The sequence below is a fragment of the Natrix helvetica genome (assembly GCF_964273705.1).
Source record: "Natrix helvetica genome assembly, chromosome: 4".
Taxonomy (NCBI): Eukaryota; Metazoa; Chordata; class Lepidosauria; order Squamata; family Natricidae; genus Natrix; species Natrix helvetica.
This window is the reverse complement of record NC_138550.1, coordinates 145,771,278-145,798,776: the sequence shown is the minus strand read 5'-3', so window position 1 is coordinate 145,798,776 and position 27,499 is coordinate 145,771,278. Positions and strand designations below refer to the sequence as shown.

Below are 27,499 nucleotides of genomic sequence, written 5' to 3'. Positions count from 1 at the left end.
GAAATACAATGCCAGGCTTGAAATTCCCCAAATCCCTCTCTCAATTTTTTGGCAATCTATTAAATCAATGTTTTTTACTTTAAAAAGTTGTCCAGGACTGAAATGGAAACCAAATATTGACATGTTTGAAAACTAAAATATTCAAAGTACCTTGGTGCCGGCTGAATGTAGGAATGAAATGATCGTGAGATTTGTTTCTACAAGAGAGTTTAGAGTTTAGGGGTGTCAAACTGGCAGGCCGCGAGCCAGATGCATCATGCGCAAGCCATCCCCACCCCAGCTCTGCAAGGGCAAAAACCGTTGTGACATATCACATAACATGACATCACGTGATCGAGTTTCACCCGCGGTTTAGACTCATGTCTTCAGGCATGTTGGTTGCATTGGCTAGGAATTCTGGGAATTGAATTCCAACAAATTGACAGGGTCAAGTTGGGAATACTTGCTGTACACATTAAGAGATATGAACACCTTTATAAATCCACATATCTAGTTTAATGTCATTTCAAATGACTATCCTGATACCATATTATGTGTGACAGGTTTTTCAATGAGGGGCCTTTATATGTAGTATTTTAAAATTTTTGGTTAACCCAGCTATGTCTTGCTTGCTCTTTTGTCATTAAATTAAAGTTAGGGGATAACAAATATCTGCTTTCAAGGCTTTATGGCATTTTTGACAGACCTTTCTGACAACTTGATAACAAGTGTACAAGAATCCATTTGGGAAGCTGTAATATTAAACCTACTTCAGGTATTCTTTTGTTAAAATCAACGTTTTAATTTGTACTTCTGTCTATTTTTAGTTAAGATCTTTACTATTTACAGCACTTCAACATTTTAAAATCCTGAGGTCATTAACAAAAAAAACACAGTGCATTATACACATTTTAATCATTTACATGGGAGCATGAATTATACTTTAGATTTGTGGAGTGTAAATGTGGATTGCTTCTCAAATATACAGTATTTCTACTTATGCAATTCAAAAGCCTTATTTCCTTTCTTTTTCTATCACAAAAATAACATAAAAAGTGCACTTTAGTAATTTCTTCAGAATGCTGCAGTTTAAACTGGAACTTTAATGTTCAGATACACATCAACGAATACCAAACCCTTTGGGTCTAATTCATATCCCAGCACATCATAAAAGACTGAAAAAACAAGTGAAGGCGGCCAAGGTCACCTTTTGTATTTGGTCACTATACTGTGCTGGGATCGGTACATTTTCCCAAGATGGCTCCACACAGCTTAATTTTAAAAAAAGTAAACCGGATCGCAGCGTTGGGCCTGAGCCTCCCGCTAGGCCCGTACATATATGTATTTTTTTTACCCCGCTGTCCTTCCACACATATAACAAGTATAGCAAACCACTGAAAAGGGGACCCGAGAGAACTTCCTCTGTGGCCTTGAATGACTGAGACTTGGCTCAAGGCCTCCAAGACTGGAAACCCGGAAAAAGAGTCGAGCGGTGGCCACGCGCGCGTCTGAGGGGAAAAGGAGGCGTCGGGCGTTTCTGCCGCCTCCCGGCGCGAGGCCCCCACTTTGCCTCCACTGTCAACATATAAGGAATGGACAAAGGCGGTAACGTAGAGATTACGGGTCCGGGGAAAAAAAGACAAGAGAAGGAGCCCCGCTGCCCTTCTCCAACCCGCTCAGAAGCTGACCTGCCGGCTGCGCCGGGAAGAGGCGCGGCCCTCTCGCATGCGCGTGCGAACACGCTCTGCGGTAGACTGAGAGGGAGGAAGGTGGAATCTGGAGCGCGCCCGCGCGCGCCTCCCCCCTCCCCCCCCCGTGGTCGGGACGGCGTAACAAGCAGGGTTAAGGCGTGGCCGATACGCCGCGCGAACGAGCGCGCGCCGGCGGCGGTTACATTAGAGCAGTCATGGCATTGGCAGGGGACGAAGAAGCGAAGGGAGTGAAAACCGCGGGGTGGGTCGGAGGAGAGAGCGAGAGATGGAAAGTGTAGGCGCAGGCGCGTGCCCGCGCGCGGTTGCCATGGTGCCGTTTGACGTCATGGCTCTGTGTTGCCCGTGCGTTGCGACGCGGTGATTGGCGGAGACCTTGTGTGTGGCGCTGAGAGAGCGAGAGCGAGGCTGCAGCGGAGCGAGCTCCGATATAGGCACAGTCGGCGCCGGTCCACCCGCCTAGAGACTCCGGTACCCCTCAACCTCGCAGGTAACGGCCTAGACGGGACGCTCTTTAGCCGTCTTTGCCTGGCGATCTCCCTCCTTTCTTGCTGCGGAAACCGTAGGTGGGGCAGCAGCAGCAGCGGGAGCCGCCGAGTGGGCACAGGAGACCGCAAGGGAGGAAAGGGGAAGACGAGGGCAAGGCGGTGGCTCGCCGGCCCCATTCTTCCTGGGGCAGAAGGGCGGCGGCTCCCGGCCCTCCGCTGGGCTGACTCGTCCGAGCGGCCTTGCTGGGGAAAGAGCCATTCATTCTCTGGCGGCGGCAAGAGCCTCCTCTCCTTCAGCCCTCGCACAGGTGCGGCCGGCCCCACCTGCCTGGGCAGCCTCCCGCGCCTCCCCTTGTGGGGAGCGGGAGGAAGTAGCGCGGCTTTGGGAGGGAGCCCTCTGGCCGGAGCTAGGCGGTGGCAGGTGAAGCCGTGGGGCGGTGCCCCTTTCTCCACGCATCCGGAGCGCTGGGGTGATTATCGCGTTGGAGTGGGCAGGCGGGCGGGGGGTCGGCGTTGGGAAGGAGCTGCGGCCCCCTCCGTCCCTCGCTTCCCTTCGCCCATTCCGGCTCCCCCCTTTTTTCCCCCCCACCCGGTGCCAGGGGGAGGAGGGGGAGAGACTGTCGAGCAACCTCTCCATGAGGGCGGCGGAAGGCGTAAAACGAGGAGTGCCCTGTGAGGGCGCCATGTTGGGGAGTCGGGTGGCTTCTCTATTCCTCCCCGCATCTCTTCCCTCGGGAGGCGGGGGGAGGGTGGGCTTCTCCTTCCCGACCCGGAGTGACTGCAGGGTGGCTTCTAGGGTGTGGCCTCCCGCGGGGAAGAGGCGCATCCAACCGGTGCGATCCGCGGCTCGCCGCCGCATAAAAAGATCCGCGGGGCCGCCGTGAAAGGAGCAGCCTCCGCCGCCGCCTCCTCTCCGGGCGGGGGAGAAGGAGCGCCAGAGGAAGGTGGTGGGCTGGTAGCGGCTCATCGCGGCGGTACCAGAGGCCCCCTCGGGGCGGGATGGCGCCGCAGGGCAGGGAAGGAGCGGGGCAGGAAGGCAGGTGGGCGGGCGTGTCTCCTCGTCCTCCCGCTGTTAGGCGCCGCCTGGGCTTCCCCTTTTCTTCGGTTTGCAGGGGCGGAGATGCTGCATCTCCCTCCCGGCGCGGGGCGGAGGTGAGGGGGAATTAACGTGCACAGAAGTGGGCTGGGCTCTGACACGAATCCGCCATGACAAAGAGCCCAGACAAGGCGCTTCACGTCTTGAGAGCCGGGCGGGCGGTTGCGGCGCAGGGAGGAGCGAGCGACCGAAGTCTGGCCTGGCTTATCTTGTCCTCTTCCTCCTCGCCCACATCTCGGTCGGATTCGGAGGTTTTGTGTGCGCTTAGCTTCGCCGTTCGGTCTCCTTCCGAGCTGTGCCAGTGTAGCAACCTACCCGCGGCCACACGAGCAGCACCATTTTATACAGTCTGTTATACAGGGAATTGCTCCGTTTTTACTCTCCCCCCCCCCCAGCTCCCCACCTCACACACACAACTTGTTCCCTTTCACTTAAAAAGCAGAAGGACCATCCAGCCCTGAGGCACGGAGCCACTTGAATTTTAAATATTATTTTCCTGTTTTAGAATTCTCTCGCATTAAATTTTATTGTAGATCAGACAATTACAGACATTATAACGATTTTTTGAAATACCAAGATTGTGATAGATTACAATCACAAGTTTTTCGAACCAGAGCAACACTGTTAGTGTAGGTCAAAGATTATAGCACTCCATCTTCATTCTAGGATATTTAAATAGACCCGAGTTTTGTCCAATATAATAGCTTCCTATTATAATCTTAACATATAGTTTGGAATCTGTTTGATGTAGCTATATAGTAGTTACATTTAATGCTTTTTAAATTTAATGATAAATTATCAAAATGTTATTAATTGTGTATAAGGGTGATAAGAATGTAAAGCAGCTGATACTGTCTGCAACTTGAGTTTCATTTGAAAAAGAATTGACTTTGTCCTCTGAAATTCCTAACATTGCAAACTTTTAAAATGGATGTCTCAAAATAGCAAAGCTGCTTGAAATAAAGAGTCAGGATCATCTAGGGATAGAAGGTTGAAGCTTTCAAGGGAATGCTTTGCATTCCTTGTTTGGAGATCTTATAAAATTGCAGAGATCCAAATTATTTCTATATACTTACTGAATAGAAAACAAATACATTTTCTTCTTGTTTTGACAAAATTATAGGAATTCAGTTTGCAATCTTATACTCTTCTTGGATTAATCAAATTCAGTCACATGTGTTTTTCATGATTGGCGCCTAAACAATCTGTCCATGCCCTTGCTAAGAGACACTCAATGCCAAATGCTTTTGTTTGATAGATATTGGATAATATTTTGATATTTTTCATTCTGTAGAGAGATCAGCATGGATAAAAACGAGCTGGTACAGAAGGCCAAACTGGCCGAGCAGGCTGAGAGATATGATGATATGGCAGCCTGCATGAAGTCTGTGACTGAGCAAGGAGCAGAATTATCCAATGAGGAGAGGAATCTTCTCTCTGTCGCTTACAAAAATGTTGTAGGAGCAAGAAGGTCATCTTGGAGAGTTGTCTCAAGTATTGAACAAAAGACAGAAGGTGCCGAGAAAAAGCAGCAAATGGCTCGAGAATACAGAGAGAAAATTGAGACTGAACTAAGAGACATCTGTAATGATGTGTTGGTAAGAATTCATTTTAATTTTTTTCTTAACATTTAAGAGTGGGCAAACTCCAACATGTTTAAATGTGGTTTTTTTAAAAAAAATTCTTATAAATCTGTTGTAGTGTATAAATCTGTAGAAAATCAGAGAGTAGAATAGAGAGTAGAATCTTATACCTGGAAATTTATCATGTTATTTAGATATTGCAGTAACATGTTAAGTCTTGCTGACAGTGTCAGTGTTCAAATAATTTACATTTCACTAAAGATAAATGGAAAATGCTTGATCAGTTAGTACTTTGGGAAAGTAAAATATTTCAATTTACTTTTATAAGCTATCTTATCTATTACCTGTGTAACCTAGAGGATATATGCTTTGTATGAGAAGTTGTAATTTTCACTACAGAAATCAGGCCCCTCCCTAAATAAGATGATGTAATGCTAGCAATGACTCACCCCTATAGAGCACTTTTAAACAGGGGAAAGAGAAAGCAGCAACAGTCTACTTTAGATTGTAAGATCCAAGCAAGTTTTCTAGAACTGCACAATTGGATCTTAAACATGATTGTATGAATTTAAAAAAACTTGCAATACCAAATGTGCTTTTTTTAAAGTCTTATTTTTTGATAAACTAGAAATTTATTTTGGGTTAACATGAAAAAAGTAAAATATTTAACATTCGATATATTTCAGTAACAACTTTCCTTTAATGCATTGAATCAATCATTTTAGCATAATTAATATATATCTTAATATATTGTTTAAGTATGTCCAAAAGCCATATTTTAAGCATATTAATTTGAAGGTCATTCATTTACCTTGGTTTTTCTTCATATAAAAGCCTAGAGGAAATAAGAGTGATAATCACATGAGAGATAGAACTTAAATGAAATAGCATCTTAGCCTGTTACAGCACACAGGGAATATATGATGACAAATTCAGACCTTTCCTTTCCCATCTGACTTTATTCTGACATGTGAGCTGTAACTGAATTTAAAGAATTGCCTTCTCTGTAATATGTTTTGCCCTCTTTGTGTTCAAGGTTGTAAACTATAATTTTTTTAGAATCACATATGAAAACATAAAATAGACAGGGGAAAATATTTTATGGTTCATCCCTTATTTTATATGGAGATTCTTTTCAATGGGATCACTATTCTATTCCAGCCCTAAACAGCATGAGATTTATTGCTGAAATTTAATATAATAGTGTTGGAAGATACTCCATCCATTCGCCCCAACATTGCCTCAAATTAAGGGATTATAAAGTCATAACAAGGGAGGGATGTGGGGTTTTTTTAGTGTTAGAAAATACTGTATAGTACCTGGCAGGGATGTAGCACAAACTATTCGTAGACACCTGAAAACAATACTGACATTGAATCTTGCTCAATTACTCAATTATTTGTAACTCAATTTGTCTTTTTCTGACTTTGTCTTGCTACTATTTTGCCCATCTGGAAGCCTTTGCTTCAAGTGAAATACATAGGTCTGTGCTGAAAGGAAGGTTAAGATCCTGGTGACCACAAATTTTGCCTTGGCTAAGTTTAGGCAAAAGTATAACTAAGTGCATTAGCTCCCAATCAATAGTTCCATACAGTTCCAATATAGCTGTAATGTTTATTTCTTGGCACAGAGAAGAATAATTAAGACTGAATGATTTGCCCCCTCGTTAGTGATGTAATTGATTTGTGATTTCAGAGCAAATTTCATGGATTTCTGGTCATACTTATAAAATGCTAAACAATACCGTGAAGGGTTTTGACGATTGAATATATTTAATTCCATTTGGCATATTTGGTTTTGGGAATGGCTAGAAACCAGGGATTAGTCTGAAGCCTTCTAGCTGCTTTGACTTCAATTTCCATCATTCTGGCAGCACAATCAGTGACAAATATAGTGCAGAAAGGTTTCTGATAAAACTTGCTTTTCTAAAACCTGTTAAATAGAAAATAAGACATCCTAAAACACTGATCACTCAATTCTTTGGTTGAATATTGTCAATCTTTTATATTTTCTTTTCCTCTCCCTTTCTTTCTTACAACATGGAGTTTTTAATTTTTCTTGATGAAAAACATCTGAAAATTATAAAAACAACTATAATTTTGTCCATTTGTGGTTAATGCTAATAGTTACTGATTGTGGATTTGGGAAATGTTTAAATAAAAGCATTTTTAATATTTTAGCTGATGAATAAAAAGTCCATTTTATATTTTGTAAACCTTCCAGAATCGTTGAGAGTTACTCTGCGTGTGCATCTGTGTATGTTTAAATTTGAGGTACCTTGTTTTTAAACCTGGAATTATTAGGCAATTTCATTGAATGGCTTCATTTACATTTTTTCCAAGCATTTAGATCTAGATTTCAAAATTATCATCTCATCTAATTAAACTATATCAGATAACATTCTACACAAAAAGATAAACAAAAAGATCTCTGTTCACACTACCATTGGTTACTTTCTTTTCTTTATACAGAGAGCAAAAATTCTAAAATTTTGCAAATAAACTAGTGAAGTTGTCAGTATCAACTGAAGTAATTGTCACTCATCAACTAAGTTTTTCAATCCATTATTTTATTAAACTATAATTTCTGCATACTATTTATAATGTCACAAAGATTGACAAGTCTACTTTACAGCAATCATAATATTGAATCATGATTTGTTTGAAGTGAATTCCAGACAAAAAATTATTAAATGATAAACAAAAAGGATATTTTGCCAAAGGTTTTTATTACATGTAGTGGTAATTTCATTTTTAGTAAGTGCAAATAAATGAAAGGTGGAAGAAATACCCCAGTGGAATCACTGTATAGTAGTTGCTAATTTATAAATGTGTTTTTCATGTAGTTATCAACGGAGAAGCATTGTTATGACCAAGAAAATAATAGTCTTAATCAGTAATAAATTCAGCTAGTGGGGTGGCAGTTGAGATATACTGTGAGGCTAACTTTACCATCATAAAAAACTGCATCCTTATACTGGAATGAATTTCTTCCCAAAGGTTAAACACAGCCTTAAAAGTATATTATTAGCAGGATTGGGGATACACTTTGACTTCAAGAACTGGTTCTGTGAAGAAAACATTTTCAAAATTCTAGAAACCTCAGTAACCTGCAAGTGCATATGGAGATTTGTCCCTCATTCCAGTTTCATTGAGTTGGAAATTAATAACACTAATGCTTAGGAAGTTGCAAGATGTCACACTTTTAAAACAAATGCATTTGTCAGAATGGACATATTTCAGAACCCTTAAGATTTTCAAGTTGTTCCCTAAAGTTAATGTACTCTTTCATCTCTAATTTTCCATCAAAAATCAGTAATGCTAATTGATTAGGTGTAAGTCCTCCAGAATATTCCAATGGAATAAAACTGAAGAATTGATTTAAGTAATATAAAGTTTACAGTTGCCTTGATGTATTTAGAAAGAGCAATATAGAGGGGACTGTTCACTCTTACCTATGACTGCATTGCTCTTAGTGAGTCACATTTCTTTGGGACAAGTGAAATATTTCATCAAAAGGGAAGTAGAACATTAATAGTGCAATTCATCAGTAGTATAATTACTGAAATCCCAGTTGATTTTAATGCTCATTATCAGCATCTGCATATGAAAAACTGAATACTCAAAAATTGGTTTCTTCCTTCATCATAATAAGCCAGCAAAGAATCTTAAATAGAAGGTTAATTTATTGGAACAAAATTCTTCGTCATCTACAGTTTACTTGCCTGAGGGGGGAGGGGGAAAATCCAAACCTGCAATATAATTATATAATAGGTCAGTTTAGTAGTGGTAGGACTAGGAACTCAGTTCTGAATAAAATCTCTAAAGTCAAACTATATCATATTGTATAATATAAATACATATAATCAGACATTTAATAAGTTATTTGATATAATTGTATTTAAAAACTAAATTATCTAATTTATGTTATTCTGTTTTTTGTTCTTGATTTATTTAAATAAGAAACTATATCAATATTGTAACTATAGAAAATGTATTTCTACTTAACTACATGTGATTCTGAAGTGTTATGCACCTCTGCCTACATATTCTGCCTTCTGTGGCTCAGATTGGTTTTTGAGAAAATAGTGTGATTTCAGGAAAGAAAAATGTGTGGCGACAGCAAGCATTTCAGCCAGAGTTGTTGCATTTTGGGGTTTGATAAATACGTGGACAAAGCTGCAAGCTTATAGTAGCCATAACACTATATACTGTAAAGTGCTAAAAGTAATAAGTGCTATTCTATCATTGAGAATATATTCTTAATTGTTCAAGAATTTTCAGTATGCTAGGGGTTTAGACATGGGTTGGGCAGGACAACCAATGTATTAGCTAATGATGTGCCATTTCATGATTTATTTATTTAGTGACCATATAATAGTTGATTTGTAAACTAATATGCTGTGTACCAACTTTTGGGAAAGGTATTGAAACATATAATTATTGAAAGAAGAGCATATTAATAATTATACAGTAATAGGGAAGACATTTCTTCACTGTATGAAAATATAGTTTAATATGTTAAAAATAACATTGGAATTAAAAAATATAAAATTTAGAAACATGTTAATATTGCCAGCATCAAAGAGAATGGTACAAGATTCTTGAACTACAGTCACAAATTTCATGGCTTACTTGCAATAGTGAATGACATCCTTTCCCTATATTTCATATTATTTGTAAGAAAGTGGCTTTCAATCAAAGCTCTCTTAGTACCATAAGCATCTCATCCATAAATTTATGTGAAGGTGCCATAGTGAACAAATGAACATTTGGTGGCAAAAGAGATTTCAAATATGCACATGGAAGAGAGAATAGGGATAAAATGTTATTTATCATTTGGATTTATGCCATAGCTAGATTCCAAGTACATGTTTTCCCATAAAAACGGGCAGGAGGGAAAGAGGCTTGGTGAAAAATATGTGGTAAAGGGAAGATTATGGGCAGTGGAAGAGTTAGATGAGCACACAGCTGCAATTCCATCACCTGCTTTTTCTCACATCAATACAATACAATACAACAGCAGAGTTGGAAGGGACCTTGGAGGTCTTCTAGTCCAACCCCCTGCTTAGGCAGGAAACCCTATACCGTTTCAGACAAATGGCTATCCAACATCATCTTAAAGATTTCCAGTGTTGGAGCATTCACAACTTCCGGAGGCAAGCTGTTCCACTGATTAATTGTTCTAACTGTCAGGAAGTTTCTCCTCAGTTCTAAGTTGCTTCTCTCCTTGATTAGTTTCCACCCATTGTTTCTTGTTCTACCCTCAGGTGCCTTGGAGAATAGTTTGGCTCCCTCTTCTTTGTGGCAACCCCTGAGATATTGGAACACTGCTATCATGTCTCCCCTACTCCTTCTTTCTATTAAACTAGACATACCCAGTTCCTGCAACCGTTCTTCATGTTTTAGTTTCCAGTCCCCTAATCATCTTTGTTGCTCTTCTCTGCACTCTTTCTAGAGTCTCCACATCTTTTCTACATCGTGGCGACCAAAACTGAATGCAGTATTCCAAGTGTGGCCTTACCAAGGCATTATAAAGTGGTATTAACACTCTACGTGATTTTGATTCTATCCCTCTGTTTATGCAGCCTAGAACTGTGTTGACTTTTTTTGGCAGCTGCTGCACACTGCTGGCTCATATTTAAATGGTTGTCCACTAGGACTCCAAGATCCCTTTCACAGTTACTACTGTTGAGCAAGGTACCACCTATACTGTACCTGTGCATTTTGTTTTGCCTAAATGTAGAAGCTTACTCTTTTCACCATTGTATTTCATTTTATTAGATATTGTCCAATGTTCAAGTTTGTCAAGATCCTTCTGTATCTTAAGCCTATCTTCTGATATCAGTCACATGTTATTTGATAATTTTGCTGCCAGACATAATTTTTCCTGGAGTGTAGTTTCTTATGATTAGATAGAGAATGTTGGGCATAGAGGCATTTTTTTACAGTGGCATCAAACTGCAAGAAGTGCTGTTCACTAATAATTAGTGCTGATATATTTATGTTTGAGTTGATCATTGTTCATTACAATTTCAAGAGTTTTGATTCTGTAGTTGGAAAGTGCATAGAGTTGCTTTTACAGATACAGACAACAGATCTTGGTGTTCAGAAGAAAGCTGAACTTATCCCCTTTCTTCCAGCTTAGCTCTATCAGTATCCATGCTAGCTGCTCCTTTTCTTTCAGACACATGAACCAGATTCTAATAACACTTCTTTTACACGTCCTTCCTTCTTTAAAACTGATACAGAACTGCCTGTTTGTCAAGCTGCTAAGTAACACTTTTTTCTGCTGGGATCAGATAATATGTTATAAAGCTTAAACATATTAATAGAATTAATAAATTCACTTTATTAAAAAACTTGCCTTCAAATTATTCTCTCCTCTAAGAAATGCTAGTCAGTTTAAGTTCTTAAATAACATTATTTTCTTAAATATTAAAGTTATTAGACTATTTTTTTAAAAAAACATTGCTAACCTATTGAGGCTTCAAGATGATTGTGGAATAGAAATTTATCTTCTCTGCCAGTGTCTTCATTTTTATACAGAAGATGAATAGAAAGCAACAGCTATTCTTTACCAGTCTTATTCTTTGTATGAAATTTCTGGTCATTTATCTTTAAATTTGCAGCCTCCAGAACTTTTATTTACTGTATAAAGGTCTATTTTATTTACTGTATAAAGGTCTATATACCCTCCCCCCTTCACTTATTATTTTGAAAGAAGATGCCAAAATGAACTCATGTGGCATTCATTTTTTGTTACACTATTGAAAGTAACTATTAATCAGGTGCCATCAGATTATTGTTGATTCTGTTTACCCCATAACAATCTGTTCCTAACTGGGTCTTTCAAGAGTAGCTGAGTGTATTTACCTTGTTCCTAGTCAACTTTTCTTTCATTTCTCCTTTCCCAGTGTTAGAGTCTTTTCCAGAGAGCTAGGTCTTCACATACTTTGGACAAAGTAGGGAAATTTGAGCCTAGTCATTTGTGGCTTGAGTGAGAACTCTGGGGTGATTTGTTCAATGATCCATTTGCTTATTTTCTTGGCTGTTCACAGTATTTTCAGCAGTCTTTTCCGATACCAAAGTTCATAAACATCAATATTCTTCCTAATCTGTTTATTCAAAGTCCAGTTTCTGCTTCCACAAAATGTCACAAGGTATACATTTGCTTACACCCATCTGCTATTTCCAAGTATAGTTCCATCAAGGCAGTTGAATATTTTTTCCAAGACCTTCATAGTTGCTCTATGAAGTGCTACTCTGGTTTATTTCTTAGTTGTTTGGTTGTTTTGTTTTAGTGTTTATGGTTGATCCTGACAGGCAGAAGCTATCCACCACTTCAGTACCTTTATTGCCACTTCTGAGACTTGATCTTTGTATTTAATTTTAGCTCCATGTTTTTAACTGCACTGCTTGACTTTTCTTACACAAGTTTGTGATTCTTTGCATTTTCAGCTATCAAGAATAGTATCATCTGTATAGGCTATTGATGTTTCTTCCTCCAGTTTAAAAACATTCAACTTCTTCCAGTCTACCTTCCCTTAATATATATTCAGCAGGTAGGTTAAATAAATAAGGGAGACTATGAGCTTTGCATTACTCCTTTGGCAATCTGGAGTCATCCCATTTCTCCATGTTCTGGCTAGGTTTCAGAAGAGAACAATAGGATATTCTGGGGTTCCCATTTTTCTCAGCACGTTCCGCAGCTTGACATGGTTTCCCCCTCCAAATGTATCTTAAATGTAGTTTAAATGTATTTAATTATTATGAATGTTTTTATTATTGACTGTACACCGCCCCGAGTCCCTTTTTGGGAGAGGGGCGGTCTAAAAATCTAAGAAATAAATAAATAAAATAAATAAATATAAATAAATAAATGGTTCACAGAATCAAATACCTTTCTATTATCAATAAAGTACAAAATGACAATACCATTTTTTTTTGTATTTGCCTTTCTCAATTATCCAGTGTGCATCATCAATAATGTGTTGTGTTTCTTGGCCTTTTTCTAAAGCCAGTTTGAACATCTGGCATCTCTTTTTCCACTCTGGGCTCTAATCTGTAGTGGATGATCCTAAGCATTATTTGGCTAGCATGTAATATTAAGTACATTGTGCAATAGTTCACATACTATTAAGTCTCTTTTTTGTATTGGAATGCAGATTGACCTCTTCCTATCTGTTAGTCATTGTATCGTTTTTCTATTTTGCTAGCACAATTTGGGTAGAACCTTTACTGAGGCTCCTTCTGTTGCAATATTTTTGCGAGTGTACACTCCAAATGATTTGGAAACTTTTGCAACAGCTACTAAGAGTAACTTCCCAGTTTCAGTGGACATCCAGTATATCAATTAAAATTTTATTTAGTTATACATAATTTTTGCAATCTGTAGTTCAGTGATAGACTTTTGGAAGTACAGTATGATGTTATTCTGTCATTGGTATTGAAAATGTTTAATTCATTACTTTATTGCTGACCAGGATTAGTGTAAAATTTCTTCTGTTTTAATGCTAAACATCTGGAGGAATATATAGTAGCTTGTTTATTTGTTTAAGACAAAACCTATATAGTTTTGATATACAGTGGGGCAAAAGTATTTGGTCAGCCACCAATTGTGCAAGTTCTCCCACTTAAAAAGATGAGAGAGGCCTGTAATTGGCATCATAGGTAGACTTCAACTATGAGAGACAAAATGAGAAAACAAATCCAATCACATTGGCTGATTTGGAAATAATTTATTTGCAAATTATGATGGAAAATAAGTATTTGGTCACCTACAAACAAGCAAGATTTCTGGCTCTAACAGACCTGTACCTTCTTCTTTAAGAGGCTCCTCTGTCCTGCACTTATTACCTGTATCAATGGCACCTGTTTGAACTTGTTATCAGTATAAAAGACACCTATCCACAACCACAAACAGTCACACTCCAAACTCCACTACGATGAAGACCAAAGAGCTGTCGAAAGACACCAGAAACAAAATTGTAGACCTGCACCAGGCTGGGAAGACTGAATCTGCAATAGGCAAGCAGCTTGGTGTGAACAAATCAACTGTGGGAGCAATAATTAGAAAATGGAAGACATACAAGATGACTGATAATCTTCCTCGATCTGGGGGGATCTCACCCCGTGGGGTCAAAATGATCACAAGAACGGTGAGCAAAAATCCCAGGACCACACGGGGGGACCTAGTGAATGACCTGCAGAGAGCTGGGACCAACGTAAAAAAGGCTACCATCAGTAACACACTACGCCGCCAGGGACTCAGATCCTGCAGTGCCAGACGTGTCTCCCTGCTTAAGCCAGTACATGTCCGGGCCCTTCTGAAGTTTGCTAGAGAGCATTTGGATGATCCAGAAGAGGATTGGGAGAATGTCATATGGTCAGATGAAACCAAACTAGAGCTGTTTGATAGAAACACAATTCATCGTGTTTGGACGAGAGAGAATGCTGAGTTGCATCCAAAGAACACCATACCTACTGTGAAGCATGGGGGTGGCAACATCATGCTTTGGGGCTGTTTCTCTGCAAAGGGACCAGGACGACTGATACGTGTACAGGACAGAATGAATGGGGCCATGTATCGTGAGATTTTTAGTACAAACCTCCTTCCGTCAGCAAGGGCATTGAAGATGAAACGTGGCTGGGTCTTTCAACATGACAATGATCCCAAACATACTGCCCGGGGAACGAAGGAGTGGCTTTGTAAGAAGCATTTCAAGGTACTGGAGTGGCCTAGCCAGTCTCCAGATCTCAACCCCACAGAAAACCTTTGGAGGGAGTTGAAAGTCCGTGTTGCCCAGCGACAGCCCCAAAACATCACTGCTCTAGAGGAGATCTGCATGGAGGAATGGGCCAACATGTGCAAAGCTTGTGAAGACTTACAGGAAACGTTTGACCTCTGTCATTGCCAACAAAGGATATATAACAAAATATTGAGATGAACTTTTGCTATTGACCAAATACTTATTTTCCACCATAATTTGCAAATAAATTCTTTCCAAATCAGCCAATGTGATTGTCTGGATTTGTTTTCTCATTTTGTCTCTCATAGTTGAGGTCTACCTATGATGCTAATTACAGGCCTCTCTCATCTTTTTAAGTGGGAGAACTTGCACAATTGGTGGCTGACTAAATTACTTTTTTGCCCCACTGTATGTTGATTTGATCCAGTTTGGTCTAGTCGTTAATGCATCAAGCTACAATGTGAGAGACTGAGTTTAAGTCTCGCTTTATCCATGAAAGCCAGCTGGGTGACCTCGCCAGTCACTCACTCTTTTTCAGTCCATCCCACCTGACTCAGTTGTTGTTGTGGGAAAAATAGGAAATTGTGTTGGATATGTGCACAAACTTGATTTATTTGTAAAAATAATGCAGAAATAAATAAAAATAGTTGGTCTATTATTATTATTAGTTGTAGTAGTAGTCGTATTATGACATGGAGTTGTAATAACTGTTAAGTTGGGAGATTTTTTCATCAATATATTCATTACTATTGAATTTTTTGATCTTAATTTATTGATATGTAACCTTACAGTGGTCACATGGGAGCTGTTTTTCTGTTAGAATCTCAACTGGTTCAATGATTTGGCCATATAGGCAAACCAAATTGTAGGTTTAGCAGCCAGAGATCTTCTTCTCTAGTTGAATTGAACAACAGCCTTAGGTTAAAACCATTATTATAAAAGCCGGACAGGTTCATTTTCAGATAGTTTCTTTTACTAATGGAATCAGTAAGTGGGTTGTTTATTTGCTTATTTATTTGATTTTTTCAAAATCTCACAGTTATCATTTCATAAGTTACTCAAGGTGAGAAACACAGAATGAGGTATCCAAACATGCATGCATGTGCACATACAACTTTATGCATTTTTTCTAAGTTGTTTTTATTAAAATCTCTGAATGAATGATTGCATATAAAGTTTCTAAAGTAAGAGTACTAATTAGGTTATTGGGGTGTTTTGAAAGTTATGAAAATCTATCTAAATATGGAGAATAGTAAGTAATTGAAATTGACAATGTACTAAATGTACTAAAAGACTAGCAATGCTTAAATGCTTTGTATAAACTTAAATGCTATGTACTTAAATGCTTTGTATAAACGTCAGTCATTCACTTTATATTAAACATTATGCCTTTTTAGAACAGTGACATGCTACACACATAGAGCTATTGAATGTTCTATAACTATTTACTTTCTGTAACTTTCAAAAGCAAATGGAGCCAAATGAGTTTGATTCTATTTTATTTGGGGCCACATATGCTAAATATCAGTATGCATATTGAGATGAGCTAGTTTTAAAAAGATAGACATTTTAAATTTATTTCTTAGTACAGTATATAATATAGTAGCTTAATTTTCTTTAGCACTAATAAAAAAAAACTTTTATAAGAGTTTAGCCAATTTTAATAGTTGATAATATACTAAAAGTTCCCTGTATGTAAACCCTTCTGACTAATTTTTTTCTTAATTGCAGTCTCTGTTGGAAAAGTTTTTGATTCCTAATGCTTCCCAAGCAGAAAGCAAAGTTTTCTATTTGAAAATGAAAGGGGACTACTACCGTTACTTGGCTGAGGTTGCTGCTGGTGATGACAAGAAAGGTACAGTGTGTTACATTTTTAGAATTGTATTTTCGTAGATTCATATTTAGTAGAATAATAACTGTTGGTGAGGCTGTTGTTATAAGTCAGTAAAGGAAATATTTTAAATGTTTTCAGCAATGGCAACATATACCTGAATTTTGCAGCAATGGAATGTTGCTTTATGGTAATATGCCCCAAACTGGTTTCTTGGAAACATTGGAATACAATACCCAGCATATGTAAGTGAAGATACCAGTTGCTCAAGGTTACAGATTTAAACATGTTCTTATTGATAACATGAATGCATACAATTAATTGTTGCAAGGCGATATATTTAGGCAACATCTTCATAGTCCTCTCTCACTGTTGTCTAACTGTATTCTTTATACATATACAAAAGATATATATTGTTTTCCAATATGTGTTTTTTAAGGTAGATGATGAGGTACATTTCATAAGGTGATATAATAGAAGGACTTTTGGTACCTGGATGAAAATAGATACCATTTAATGTTTTTAATATTATCAAATACCTTATTAAAATTATGGCAGCTGCTGATTATATCTGAAATTCAGATGTTGGGCATGTAGTTTAAGCTGGAAAGGCTACAGATCTGGGTTGTTTCTTTCTTGTGGCTTGAGATGTGTTCACTAAGAACTTGGGAAGATCTATCAAATGTGATCAGACAATTTTGTCAATGAGAAAATGTGGCTGGTTTCTAATCCAGAACTTTTGAAATGGTGGGGTAGCAAAATAAGAGAAGAATGAAAAATAACTGTTCAGAAGGGGGAGGGGAGGGATGACAGATGGAAGCCAGAGAAAACTGAGTCAGTTCAGAGGCATTGTGATGGAAGCCAGAAAAGGTTGAGATTAAAACAGAGACACAAAATTATTTCCTGCTTTTCTCTTCAATTACTTGAGAAGGCAAAATTTTCAGACCTTATATTTGTTTGAAGTTGGGATGAACTGGTAGGCGTTGGAAGGTATTTGGAAGAAATATACCGCCAAGACCATTTCTTCTTCTAAATGAGAGTTAAAGGTATAAATGTAGAAGAAAATGTTGAAAAGAAGGATTTGTTTTGCAAATATAGTTAAAATTAAAGTGCGCTAGTACTGAGAAACTTTATGGGGTGGGGGTGGGGTTTGAAAATAGAACAGCCACCTCTTCAGTAGTATTTCTAGAAAGAGAAGGAAAGTGATATGTCAGACAATCAGATCTGGAGAATCGATACTTTTTCAAAGGTCTACTCAAAGGTGTTTCTGATAGTCTTCCTTAGCCACTGAGGGTATTCTTTTTGCTGAAATCAAGTTCAGGTACAAGGTGGTACCTTCGTCCTGATAACTAATTATCACATACAATGATTTGCATTTAAAGGTTTCAGAACGTTTGGTGGCATACTTTTACTAGCTACATGATATTCCTGAAACAAAATATTTCTCCAGGATGACATAGCTATCCTACAAGAGAAGGTATCTTTGGTTTAAGCAGTAGACACTAACCCTTTTTGCCTTCAAATACAAGTGTTGCACAGTTCTAAGTAACACTATGCTATTTGTTTCTGGAACATTATTCCCTCCTCCTCTCCCCCTCCTCCCCCCGCCGATATTCCATTTCTTCTGTAGAACAGGCCAATCCAAGCATTCTGGTATGGTTCATGCATTTAAATTTTATCTTGCAGGGTCAGATTGTCCAAAATACTATAAATTACTTCCTATTGCAAAATATACATCTACAAATGTTATGAATCACCCCCATATGCTTGGATCAAAACATTCTGAAAGAGAAAATGGAACATTCGGGAAATCAATTTCTCCATTTTACATATTGCTAATTAATACAAAATGCATAAGCAAAGCCTCCCCAAAGATTTCTCTTTTTGCTCATCTTTTTGAACAAAAGGCTAAGAAGAAATTTCTAGCTTAAGGTGGAATTTGGAAATAGGATTATCTATATCATATACTACCCTGTTTCCCCAAAAGTAACCCCCCCCCTTGGATAATTAGCCCAATTAGGATTTTGAGCACATGTGCTAAAATAATCCCTCCCCAGAAAATAAGCCCTCCTTGAAAATATTGCAGCACAGCAGCAGCCATGAGGTGACCGCACTCGCCGCCTCCTGCACCTCAAAAATAATAAGACCTCCCTGAAAATAAGGCCAATCTCTTATTTTGGGGGTCAAAAGAAAATAAGGCCCTGTCTTATTTTCGGGAAAACATGGTAGGCAAATTATTGGTGATTCATAGCATTCCTGCTCTCTCATATTTTGTAGACATAAGGATGGGAGTGCAAGTCCTAGCTGAGTGAATAAAATTGTTTAGAAAGAAAATAAATCTGGACCTTTGGGGGAGACAGGGCACAAATCTATGAAGTACTGCCTCTGCTTTCATCTTCTGTTCATATCGGGCAATGAAAACTTTTATTTCCTGTTCTTGCCACTGCAAACTATTATTGACTTCACGTGCTGCCAATTAGACATGATGGAAAATCTGTATGTAACTATGTGTATCTCTCTATCTCAAAAAGAAAGATAGAAATTATAGGCAGATCTGATTCTTCTCTTGTCACAAGAAATAATTACCTAAATTTAAATGTACTTTGTTCAATTGCTGTATTACTATAATATATCTACTAATATCGAATTCATGTGTATCTGTGTATGTGTCTTTTCATAACCTTAAACATTGATTCGGGATATTTAATGGATGGCCAATTTCTATCAGAAAACTGATAAACCAAACCAAAGCAAATACAAGTCATAAGTGACGTTTTCCAAAGCCATTGTTATGGTCATAATCCTTGCTTAGATACAGTAATTGGAACCAGAATTTCCAAGGCTTAAGCAATGCAGTCATAAAGCACGACATCATGTGCCTGCATCACTTAGCAACAGAATACCGGCAGTCCCATTGCCGCTGCTAAGCAAGGACCTCATGTGACTGTGACTTCCTACCAGCTTCCAACAAGCAAAGTCAGTGGGGTAGCCAGCACAAAGTTACAAATCCTGGGTGACTTTCAAGCGTGAGGCTCTCCCAAGCTCCGTTTTTGCTGGCAGAGGCACCACGGGCCAGTCCTTTCCTGTTTCCCCACAGGCCAGATCTTAGCACCCCGAGGGGCGGATCTGGCCCCAGGGCCTTGAGTGTCAGGGTTCCAAGTAACATCCCCAACTAAAGAAGACTCCGAAGCTTGAGTTTCCTCAAAGTTCCTTTTTATTAGAGATGTCATATTGGCACATCTGGGAAAACCCGGATCTGAAAGCTTCCAGGTTTTCCCCACCCAGTTGAAAGTTCAAGACTCTGCCCAACACCCACAAGTCCGTCACATGGCCCAATCAGACCCTGTTCCCAACTGGAGATGTTTCTCAAGCACACCCATCCAGCTGCAAGGGAAGTACAGGGCAAGTTGTCCTTGGCTTCTTAAGAAAGGAATTTTGTTTTGACTACATATAACCCATACTCCATACAATCTCCCCCTCCCATTTTCCCACAGTAGAAAATGTGGCAGGCTTGAAAGGCCAATGTAAAAGATGCCTTCCAGGCCTGACCCTGAGTTTGACACTCCTAATCTAGAGTATGTTTACCAAAACTTTTGTAAAAAAAAGTGAAACAAATAATTATGCAAGTGAGTAGTCTTTATTGATAAATGCATAGACAATTAGAGCTTCCTGAGATAATTGCCTCAGAACTTACGTAGGAGAGACCAAAATCTGTTCCCCAGGGATGGAAATATGGCTTTCAGAAAGTTTTTAGTACGATTTCTTTTTCAGATTATTGAGCAAGAATAACTAATGATTGTTGGACCTTGCTGTATTTCTGTATCACTTTCCAGTTCTGTCCTAAATACTGGTAGAGTGAATAACAGTATAAGGAGATAAATCTCCTTAATACAAATTTTGGCCAAATCATCAGTTTTTATCAGTTTTGAATTGCATCACTGGAGATTTTGGAAGCTACATGACAAATGGCAAGGTAACAGGTTCTGTTTCCCACTGTGATACCTTGCTGTGATGAATGTAGCCGATCTTCTTGTGCCAGATAGGTTTCAGAGACTGGAAGATCTTATAGATGCAGAAGAAGGCAAGTCCAAGTAAAAGGGGTATCTAACCAGGGCTCTATGTGAGATTTGCACATAGAGAGTAAAGGAATGGCTCTGGACCAGTGATCACATTTAGAATGTTGAGGGCACTACCCAAAAAGTTGCCACAGAGTAACCAACCACTGTAATCTGCACTTAACTTTTGTTTGTTATCTGGGTAGAGGGATGCACCTTGAAACAAACATTTTAAAATAATATTTCTGATAGAACTGAACAGTATTTGTGATGCTTCATGTTTCTGTGGCTATCCAGAAAGGAAGTAACTGCTATATTTACAAAAATGCTAGGAGCTGTATAGCAAATGACTCCTATGTCCTAGAAAAGCCCCAGCCCAATTACAGATAGTCTTTGACTTACCATCACAATTGAATCCAACATTTTATGACCTACCTTGCTATAGTTGTTAAGTGAATCACTGGAGTTGATAAGTTAGTAACCTGGTTGCCTATGGAGAGTCTCAGTCATCCAGGTCATGGTTGTCCCAAAGGTGCTTTTTCAAGAGGCAACTGGCCTTTCTGGTTTTTCTTTAAGGGTGTTTTGCTTCTAGAATGAGAAGCAAAATGTCTTCAAAGAAAACATTTGAAGGTAACCTGGTTGTTAAGTGAATCTGGCTTCCCCATTGGCTTTGCTTGTCAAAAGATTGAAAGGGGGGATGAAATGACCTTGGGACATAGAAACGGTCATAAGTATGAACCAGTTGCCAAGCATCTGAATTTTGATCACATGACCGTGAGGATGCTTCAAAGGTTGCAATTGTGAAAAATGGTTATAAGTCATTTTTTTCAGTGCTGTTGTAACTTTGAACAGTCACTAAATGAACTGTTTTGTAAGTCGAGGACTACCTGTATACCCATATTGTACTCCACACATGCATAATGGACAGGAAAGTGGTTTTCCTGTTGAAAATCTAGGAGGATCAAAGTGCTGATGGTGAATGTATTGAAACAATACAGGTAATAATTGACTTACGACCAATCACTTAATGACTTTTTGAGTTATGGCGGCTTGGAAAAGGTGCTTGATGATCCATCAGGCACTCCTGGATTATCATGAAACATTGTGGTTCCCCCCCCCCCTTCCTATGGTCAAGTGATCATGATCTGAGTGCTTGGCAACCTGTTCACATTTATAACAGGTTGCCAATTGCCCTGCGATCCTGCAATTGTCATTTGTAATCTTTTCTGCCAGCTTCCCCAGAAAGTCAATGAGGAACCTGGCAAGGAAGGTTGCACGCTATTGCTTGCCAAAGGATTTCCCCTCTGCATGGGGGGAAGGGGAATCTTCATCAGGCTGCAGAAATGAAGCTCGTATCTCCTGCCCCGTGCATGAATTCCCTTCCACATGGAGGGGAGAGGAAGTTGTGTGCTGGGCAGGAGAGATGAAGTGGGGATCTTCACAATTACCACCTTGTTTCTCCAGTGCACAGAGGGGAGCTGCCTGCCCTCCATTTCAGAGTTCCAAGTAACACCCCCCCCCCAACGAAAGAAAACTCTGAGGTTTGAGTTTCCTCAAAGTTCCATTTTATTATAGATGTTATATTGAAACATCTGGGAAAACCCAAATATGGAAGTTTCCAGGTTTTCCCCACCCAAGTGAAAGTTCAGGTCCCTGCCCAGCACACACATGTCCGTAACAGAATCCAATCAGGCACCATCCGAAACTCCCCAGTCACCTCATTGCAGCTGCAGGACAAGACGGCCTTGACTTTCTGAGAACGAATGTTATTTTAACTATATATCACCCACACTCTGTATAATCCCCCTCTCATTTTCCCAGAGTAGAAAATGTGGCAGGCCTGAAGTCCCAAAGGTAAAGATGGCTTCCAGGTCTGACACTCCAACACGCAGCTTTTTTCACGGCCTTCCACTTAACAACCACAGCTGGGAGAATTGAGATTGCAGTATGGAGCAAAGCAATCATGTGGTGTCTTGCTTAGTGACTGCTTTGCTCGGTGAGCAAAATTCCAGTCCCAATTGTGGTTGTAAGTTGAGAACTACCTGGTTTGATGTTTTCAATTCATTGAGGAGTATTCAGATTAATAGCACAGGTAGAACCATACCCCTCACACAGGGTACTGAGTAACAAAGAATGTGAACATGGTTCCTGGTTTTATACACGATTTCCTCATGTTGCACGGGAAGCATGGAAAGAATTAAGACCATTTGAATTTCTTCCTATCAATTTCTTTTGTTTCTGGAGATGGAGAGTTCACAAATGTTAACCTGGGCAATCAATTACAACAGATTTGGAGAGTCATGAAATTTCACTTTGTGCAAAATGTGCTAGTTAACAGTTCTGTACTGTATAGTACTGTAGTGGAATTATATGGTGCCATAACTACAATTCAAATGGTTGTTTTTTCAGTTTTAAATATTTGGATCTGATTGTGTGAGCAGCTATTCATTTCTGTATAAACATGGCTAAGCCCTAAAGTCCATGATGCCTCTTTATCTTCTATTCAGGAAAAGGCCTTCTTCTTCTACCCTGCTCTCAGGTTATAGAATGCAAAGCAATTTTTTTCTTGGATGCAACTTGAAACCATAATAAAATGAAAATATAGTTGCTCCTTAGTATGATTAGCAAACCATTTATTCTGAATATTAGTAAGACAGTTACTCCAAATAGGTATGCTTCACTCTACATATGTTTGACTGTTGGAAGTTGGCAGCCTAAAATTACAGTTCTTAACCATTTGCTGCCTATTTAGAACAAGACCTTTATTGTTGTATTTTTTGTTGGCTGGGAATTGTAATCCAACAGTCTGAAGGGCATCAAGCTCAGGAAGCCTGAAGTAAGTTGTGCCTGTCATTGTTTTAAAAATAGATGTTCTGATCTAGATCATTCATTCCATACTGGTTGTGCCACAAGGTCATTTTTAAAAAAATTAGTATAATTATTCTCTATAGCATTTGCCTCACTTCTTTTATCACTCTTCCTCAGCTCCTCAGTGGTGTTGTTGTGAGGAAAATGGGAGGAGAAAGTATTATTGGCTATATTCACCGGCTTGAGTTATATATTGGGGTGGGGGGACAGGATAAAAATATAAAAAAATGTTTGATCCCAAAATATTACAATTAAAAAAGGCTCTTCTAACCCTCTGTCTATATATGATGTGATGTATTCCATCCAGGTGCCTATCTTTAGATTTCAAAAGAGTGCCAAAGCATTAACAGGCCAGTAAGTAAAATTAGATAATTAAATCTATTTGCTGACCAGTTTTATACCCTTTTTAAAACTTGGAGTTTTTTTCTTTATAGGTTGTTTTAACTTTAAATTTCATTTTAAAAATACAACGGAATTGAGGTTTCTATATTTAAATGTAATGTATCACTTGAAAAATGCTGTGATGGTAAAAAAACCACTTAGTATAAACAAGAAATTGGTGGAGCAAGATTCTTTGTATTCTTTAGTCTAAAATGCTATTATTTTTGATAGTATCTTCAGATAGTTGGGTAGCTGGTAGATTTTTCTGGCATACAAAGAATCTATAAAAGTAACAAACTTGAGAAGGCCACATTTTTCAGGTTCTCCTTTTTAAGATTTTAATCTATATATTAATATATAGTAATATATACGTAATTAAAGTATATTAAATGTAAATATATTAATTTTATCTAGATTATATAAATTTAACAATATAAAAAGCTGCATGGAATAGCATATGCCTGTAAATATTGCATATATTTTAAAAATAATCACTTTCTGAAACAAAACGATCTTGTATGTGTGTGTGTGTGAGATGGATAAATTTAATCTATATTTGTGCTTTTGAACTCCAAATAAAATTGCTAATGTGATGTTTACTCTGTTTTTTCAGGGATAGTGGAGCAGTCACAACAAGCATACCAAGAAGCTTTTGAAATCAGCAAAAAAGAGATGCAACCAACACATCCTATCAGATTAGGACTGGCTTTAAATTTCTCTGTGTTCTATTATGAGATCCTGAACTCACCGGAGAAAGCTTGTTCCCTTGCGAAGACTGTGAGTTGATAATCTAACTATTACATTGCATTTGCTATTTTTAACAGGTTTTGCATGTACAGATGTACTTTTTTTTTAACCATAGGCTTTTGATGAAGCCATTGCTGAACTTGATACGTTAAGTGAAGAGTCATACAAAGACAGCACACTAATAATGCAGTTACTGAGAGACAATTTGACAGTAAGTACTTGGACATTTTAAATACTTTATACAAGTAAGGATAAATATCTTAATGCTAAGTTATCTAATAGCTATTGTTAATAAAAACTGAAGTCTAATTTAGTAAAAAAAATGTGGCATGGATTTATTTTACTTATCTGTTTTAACTCTTGAAAGGGTCTTTTTTCTTAAAGCATAGCTTTCTAGGAGATAATCCTGCTGAACGCTTTATACAACTAAAACATTAAAGAGTAACACGTGTCTGCATTTTTTTAAACAGTTGTGGACATCAGATACCCAAGGAGATGAAGCTGAAGCAGGAGAAGGAGGGGAGAATTAACCAGCCTTCCAATTTTTGTCTGCCTCATTCTAAAATTTACACAGTAGACCATTTGTCATCCATGCTGTCCCACAAATAGTTTTTGTTTACGATTTATGACAGGTTTATGTTACTTCTATTTGGATTTCTATATTTCCCATGTGGTTTATGTTTAATATTAGGGGAATAGAGCCAGTTAACATTTGGGGAACTTTTGTTTCATCCAAGGTGGCCAATATAGGGATGTGGAATTTTTATAAAAGTTTTACATGTTTGGCATAGTACTCTTGGTACTTTGTGGTTTCCCACAAAAGCCAATGTTAAACAACTTCCTATGTTGAGCAATGAAAAACTGCTTGCATATTGGTCTGTCACAGTGGTTAAAAAAAAGGGATGATGGTTGCAACCACATAGGTGTAGTGAATGTGGGTACTTCAATGTTGGAATGCACAGCAAAGAAAAATTAATGTCCCATGGATATTACATGTCAATCATGTGAATCTGTGGAATCTACAATCCAAGAGTACATCTTCGATTAAAGCTGAAAGATGTTCCTTAAAGTGGCTTGCTAACCAAATGAACTTTCTCTAAAGAAGGGCAGAAACGGTTCACATTCCATTTACTTGTAAAGTTATCTGCTGTTGCTTTCATTATTTTTGCTACACAATTTATTTGTATTTAAATGGTTTAGGCAACCTAAGAACAAATGTACAAGTAAAGATGCAGTAAAAAATGAAATGCTTGATATCCATAATTACACTGTATATCGAGCACAGCAGTAAAACAAACCCATGTATTTAACTTTTTTAGGGTTTTGCTTTTGTGATTTTTTTTGATACTTTGCCTAACATGCATGTGCTGTAAAAATAGTTAACAGGGAAATCTTGAGATGATGGCTAGCTTTGTTTAATGTCTCCTGAAAATTTTCATGAACAATCTAAACATAACTGTTAAGAACATGTGTATTAAGTTGATGTAAGTGGAATAAAAGTTTTATGAATGGACTTTTCAACTATTTTCTCAGTAGCTTTCCTGTACATCTCAACTCCTGTTGAAGATATCTTCCATTGTACTGTCTGCAGTGCTAGATTAAGCTAATTCTGAAGTTGTCTGTATTCAGAACCTGAAAAGTTGTAACATAATCTTCCATAGTTTTGTGAGGCTGATCTGCTTGGAAGTTACCAAAGACACTTGAGAGCGAAATATTAGGTAGTGGTTAATGCATGTAAACCCTACAAATTGCAGCTACTGAACTTAGCCCCTAATTATTAAACTATTTTTAATTATTAAAATTTTTAAGATCATTTTTGTAATGATCTTAAAAACATGTTTAGTAAATCATGTGCCAAGCCTTTGCTTGTAGAAAATAGATAGTTGTTGTATTTTGTGACCTTTTTTATTCTCTGCTAGATTTGCAAAGTTGTGAATTATTTCAAAAGACACATTCATTCCATCATTAAGGCAGGCTTGAACCTGAGATAGCTTTCTTAATTGGTGCGGCCAAAAAGAGTTGGTTTCTTCTTCCTTCATTATTTGCTGCCTTTATGAGAACAAGTCCATAACCAGGCATAGGCTGAGGGAATGGATGGTTGTTCTCCTTTTATTCCAATCCCTCTCCTTATCTTGCTATAAAATATAGCATATTTCTCAGTTGCCATTATCTCACAAGCAAACTGCATATCATTAATGAAGGCCAATGCAAGGCATTATTTATCATCATCAGATATGCTTTCCATTGAATTATTATCTACCGGGATATTGCAGTTCTCACTGGGAGGCATTGTTGCCATGGTAGAGAACATGTGCAATTTTTTTCTGTTGATCAAATCAGTCGTTGCAATGAATGGTGAAGTCCCAAATATATAATTTACCATGGTAAAAATCGAAGTAAGACAATTACAGTTGTGTGTGAATTATAAATACAAAAAAAGAATCCGTATGTAATGTTAGCATTTTAACATCTAAAACTACCTCTGGTAGTAGTTGAATGTAGGGTTGTTAAAGATTTTATGTTTTCTGATCCCTCAATTACAAGTTTTTTATTCTACGGTCTTGAGTTCTTTCTCGTTACCATTTTAGAAAGCAGGCAGCAAAGATTAATTCATGAAATGGCCGAAATTGGGGTTTTGTCAATTCAGAGAAAATTTCCTTCTTTGGAAATTACCTTGTGCATTTCCCATGCACACATTGATCTGGAAACAGCAAAGAAGATCTGAAGAATAGAAATGCAGGCCCAACATGGAGAATATCCCAATATATCAGGTACAAAGTCATATGATACCTTTTCTGATGGAGCATAAGGTGATGTTCTGTATATAACAATCGGGGGAAATTAAAAATAAAATTTTGTTTTCTGTGCCTTCATTAGAGATAACAGTAGTATGGCTGTAATTCCAATGTATTACAGTTTTTCTAACAATTATAGAAGATAAGGCAGAAGCTATCCCTCTAATGTTGCAGAAAAGTCAATAGGTTGCTCTCCCTCTCCCTTGCATGTACCTT

At 38.2% G+C, this 27,499-nt stretch overlaps 1 protein-coding gene across 2 annotated transcripts; it reads left to right on the top strand.

Moving 5' to 3' along the window:
- Positions 1-2,019: 2,019 nt before the first annotated feature.
- On the top strand, positions 2,020-26,001 carry YWHAZ (tyrosine 3-monooxygenase/tryptophan 5-monooxygenase activation protein zeta). Of its 2 annotated transcripts, none has more exons than XM_081951034.1 (6): positions 2,020-2,178; positions 4,567-4,870; positions 16,338-16,461; positions 24,355-24,518; positions 24,604-24,699; positions 24,959-26,001. In XM_081951034.1, exons 2-6 carry the CDS (start codon positions 4,577-4,579, stop codon positions 25,016-25,018), a joined length of 738 nt encoding a protein of 245 aa, XP_081807160.1. In that variant the 5' UTR covers positions 2,020-2,178; positions 4,567-4,576; the 3' UTR covers positions 25,019-26,001. The 2 variants fall into 2 exon arrangements, with proteins under 2 accessions (XP_081807160.1, XP_081807161.1); XM_081951035.1 differs by lacking the exon at positions 2,020-2,178 and adding an exon at positions 2,514-2,646.
- The last annotated feature ends 1,498 nt before the right edge of the window (positions 26,002-27,499 follow it).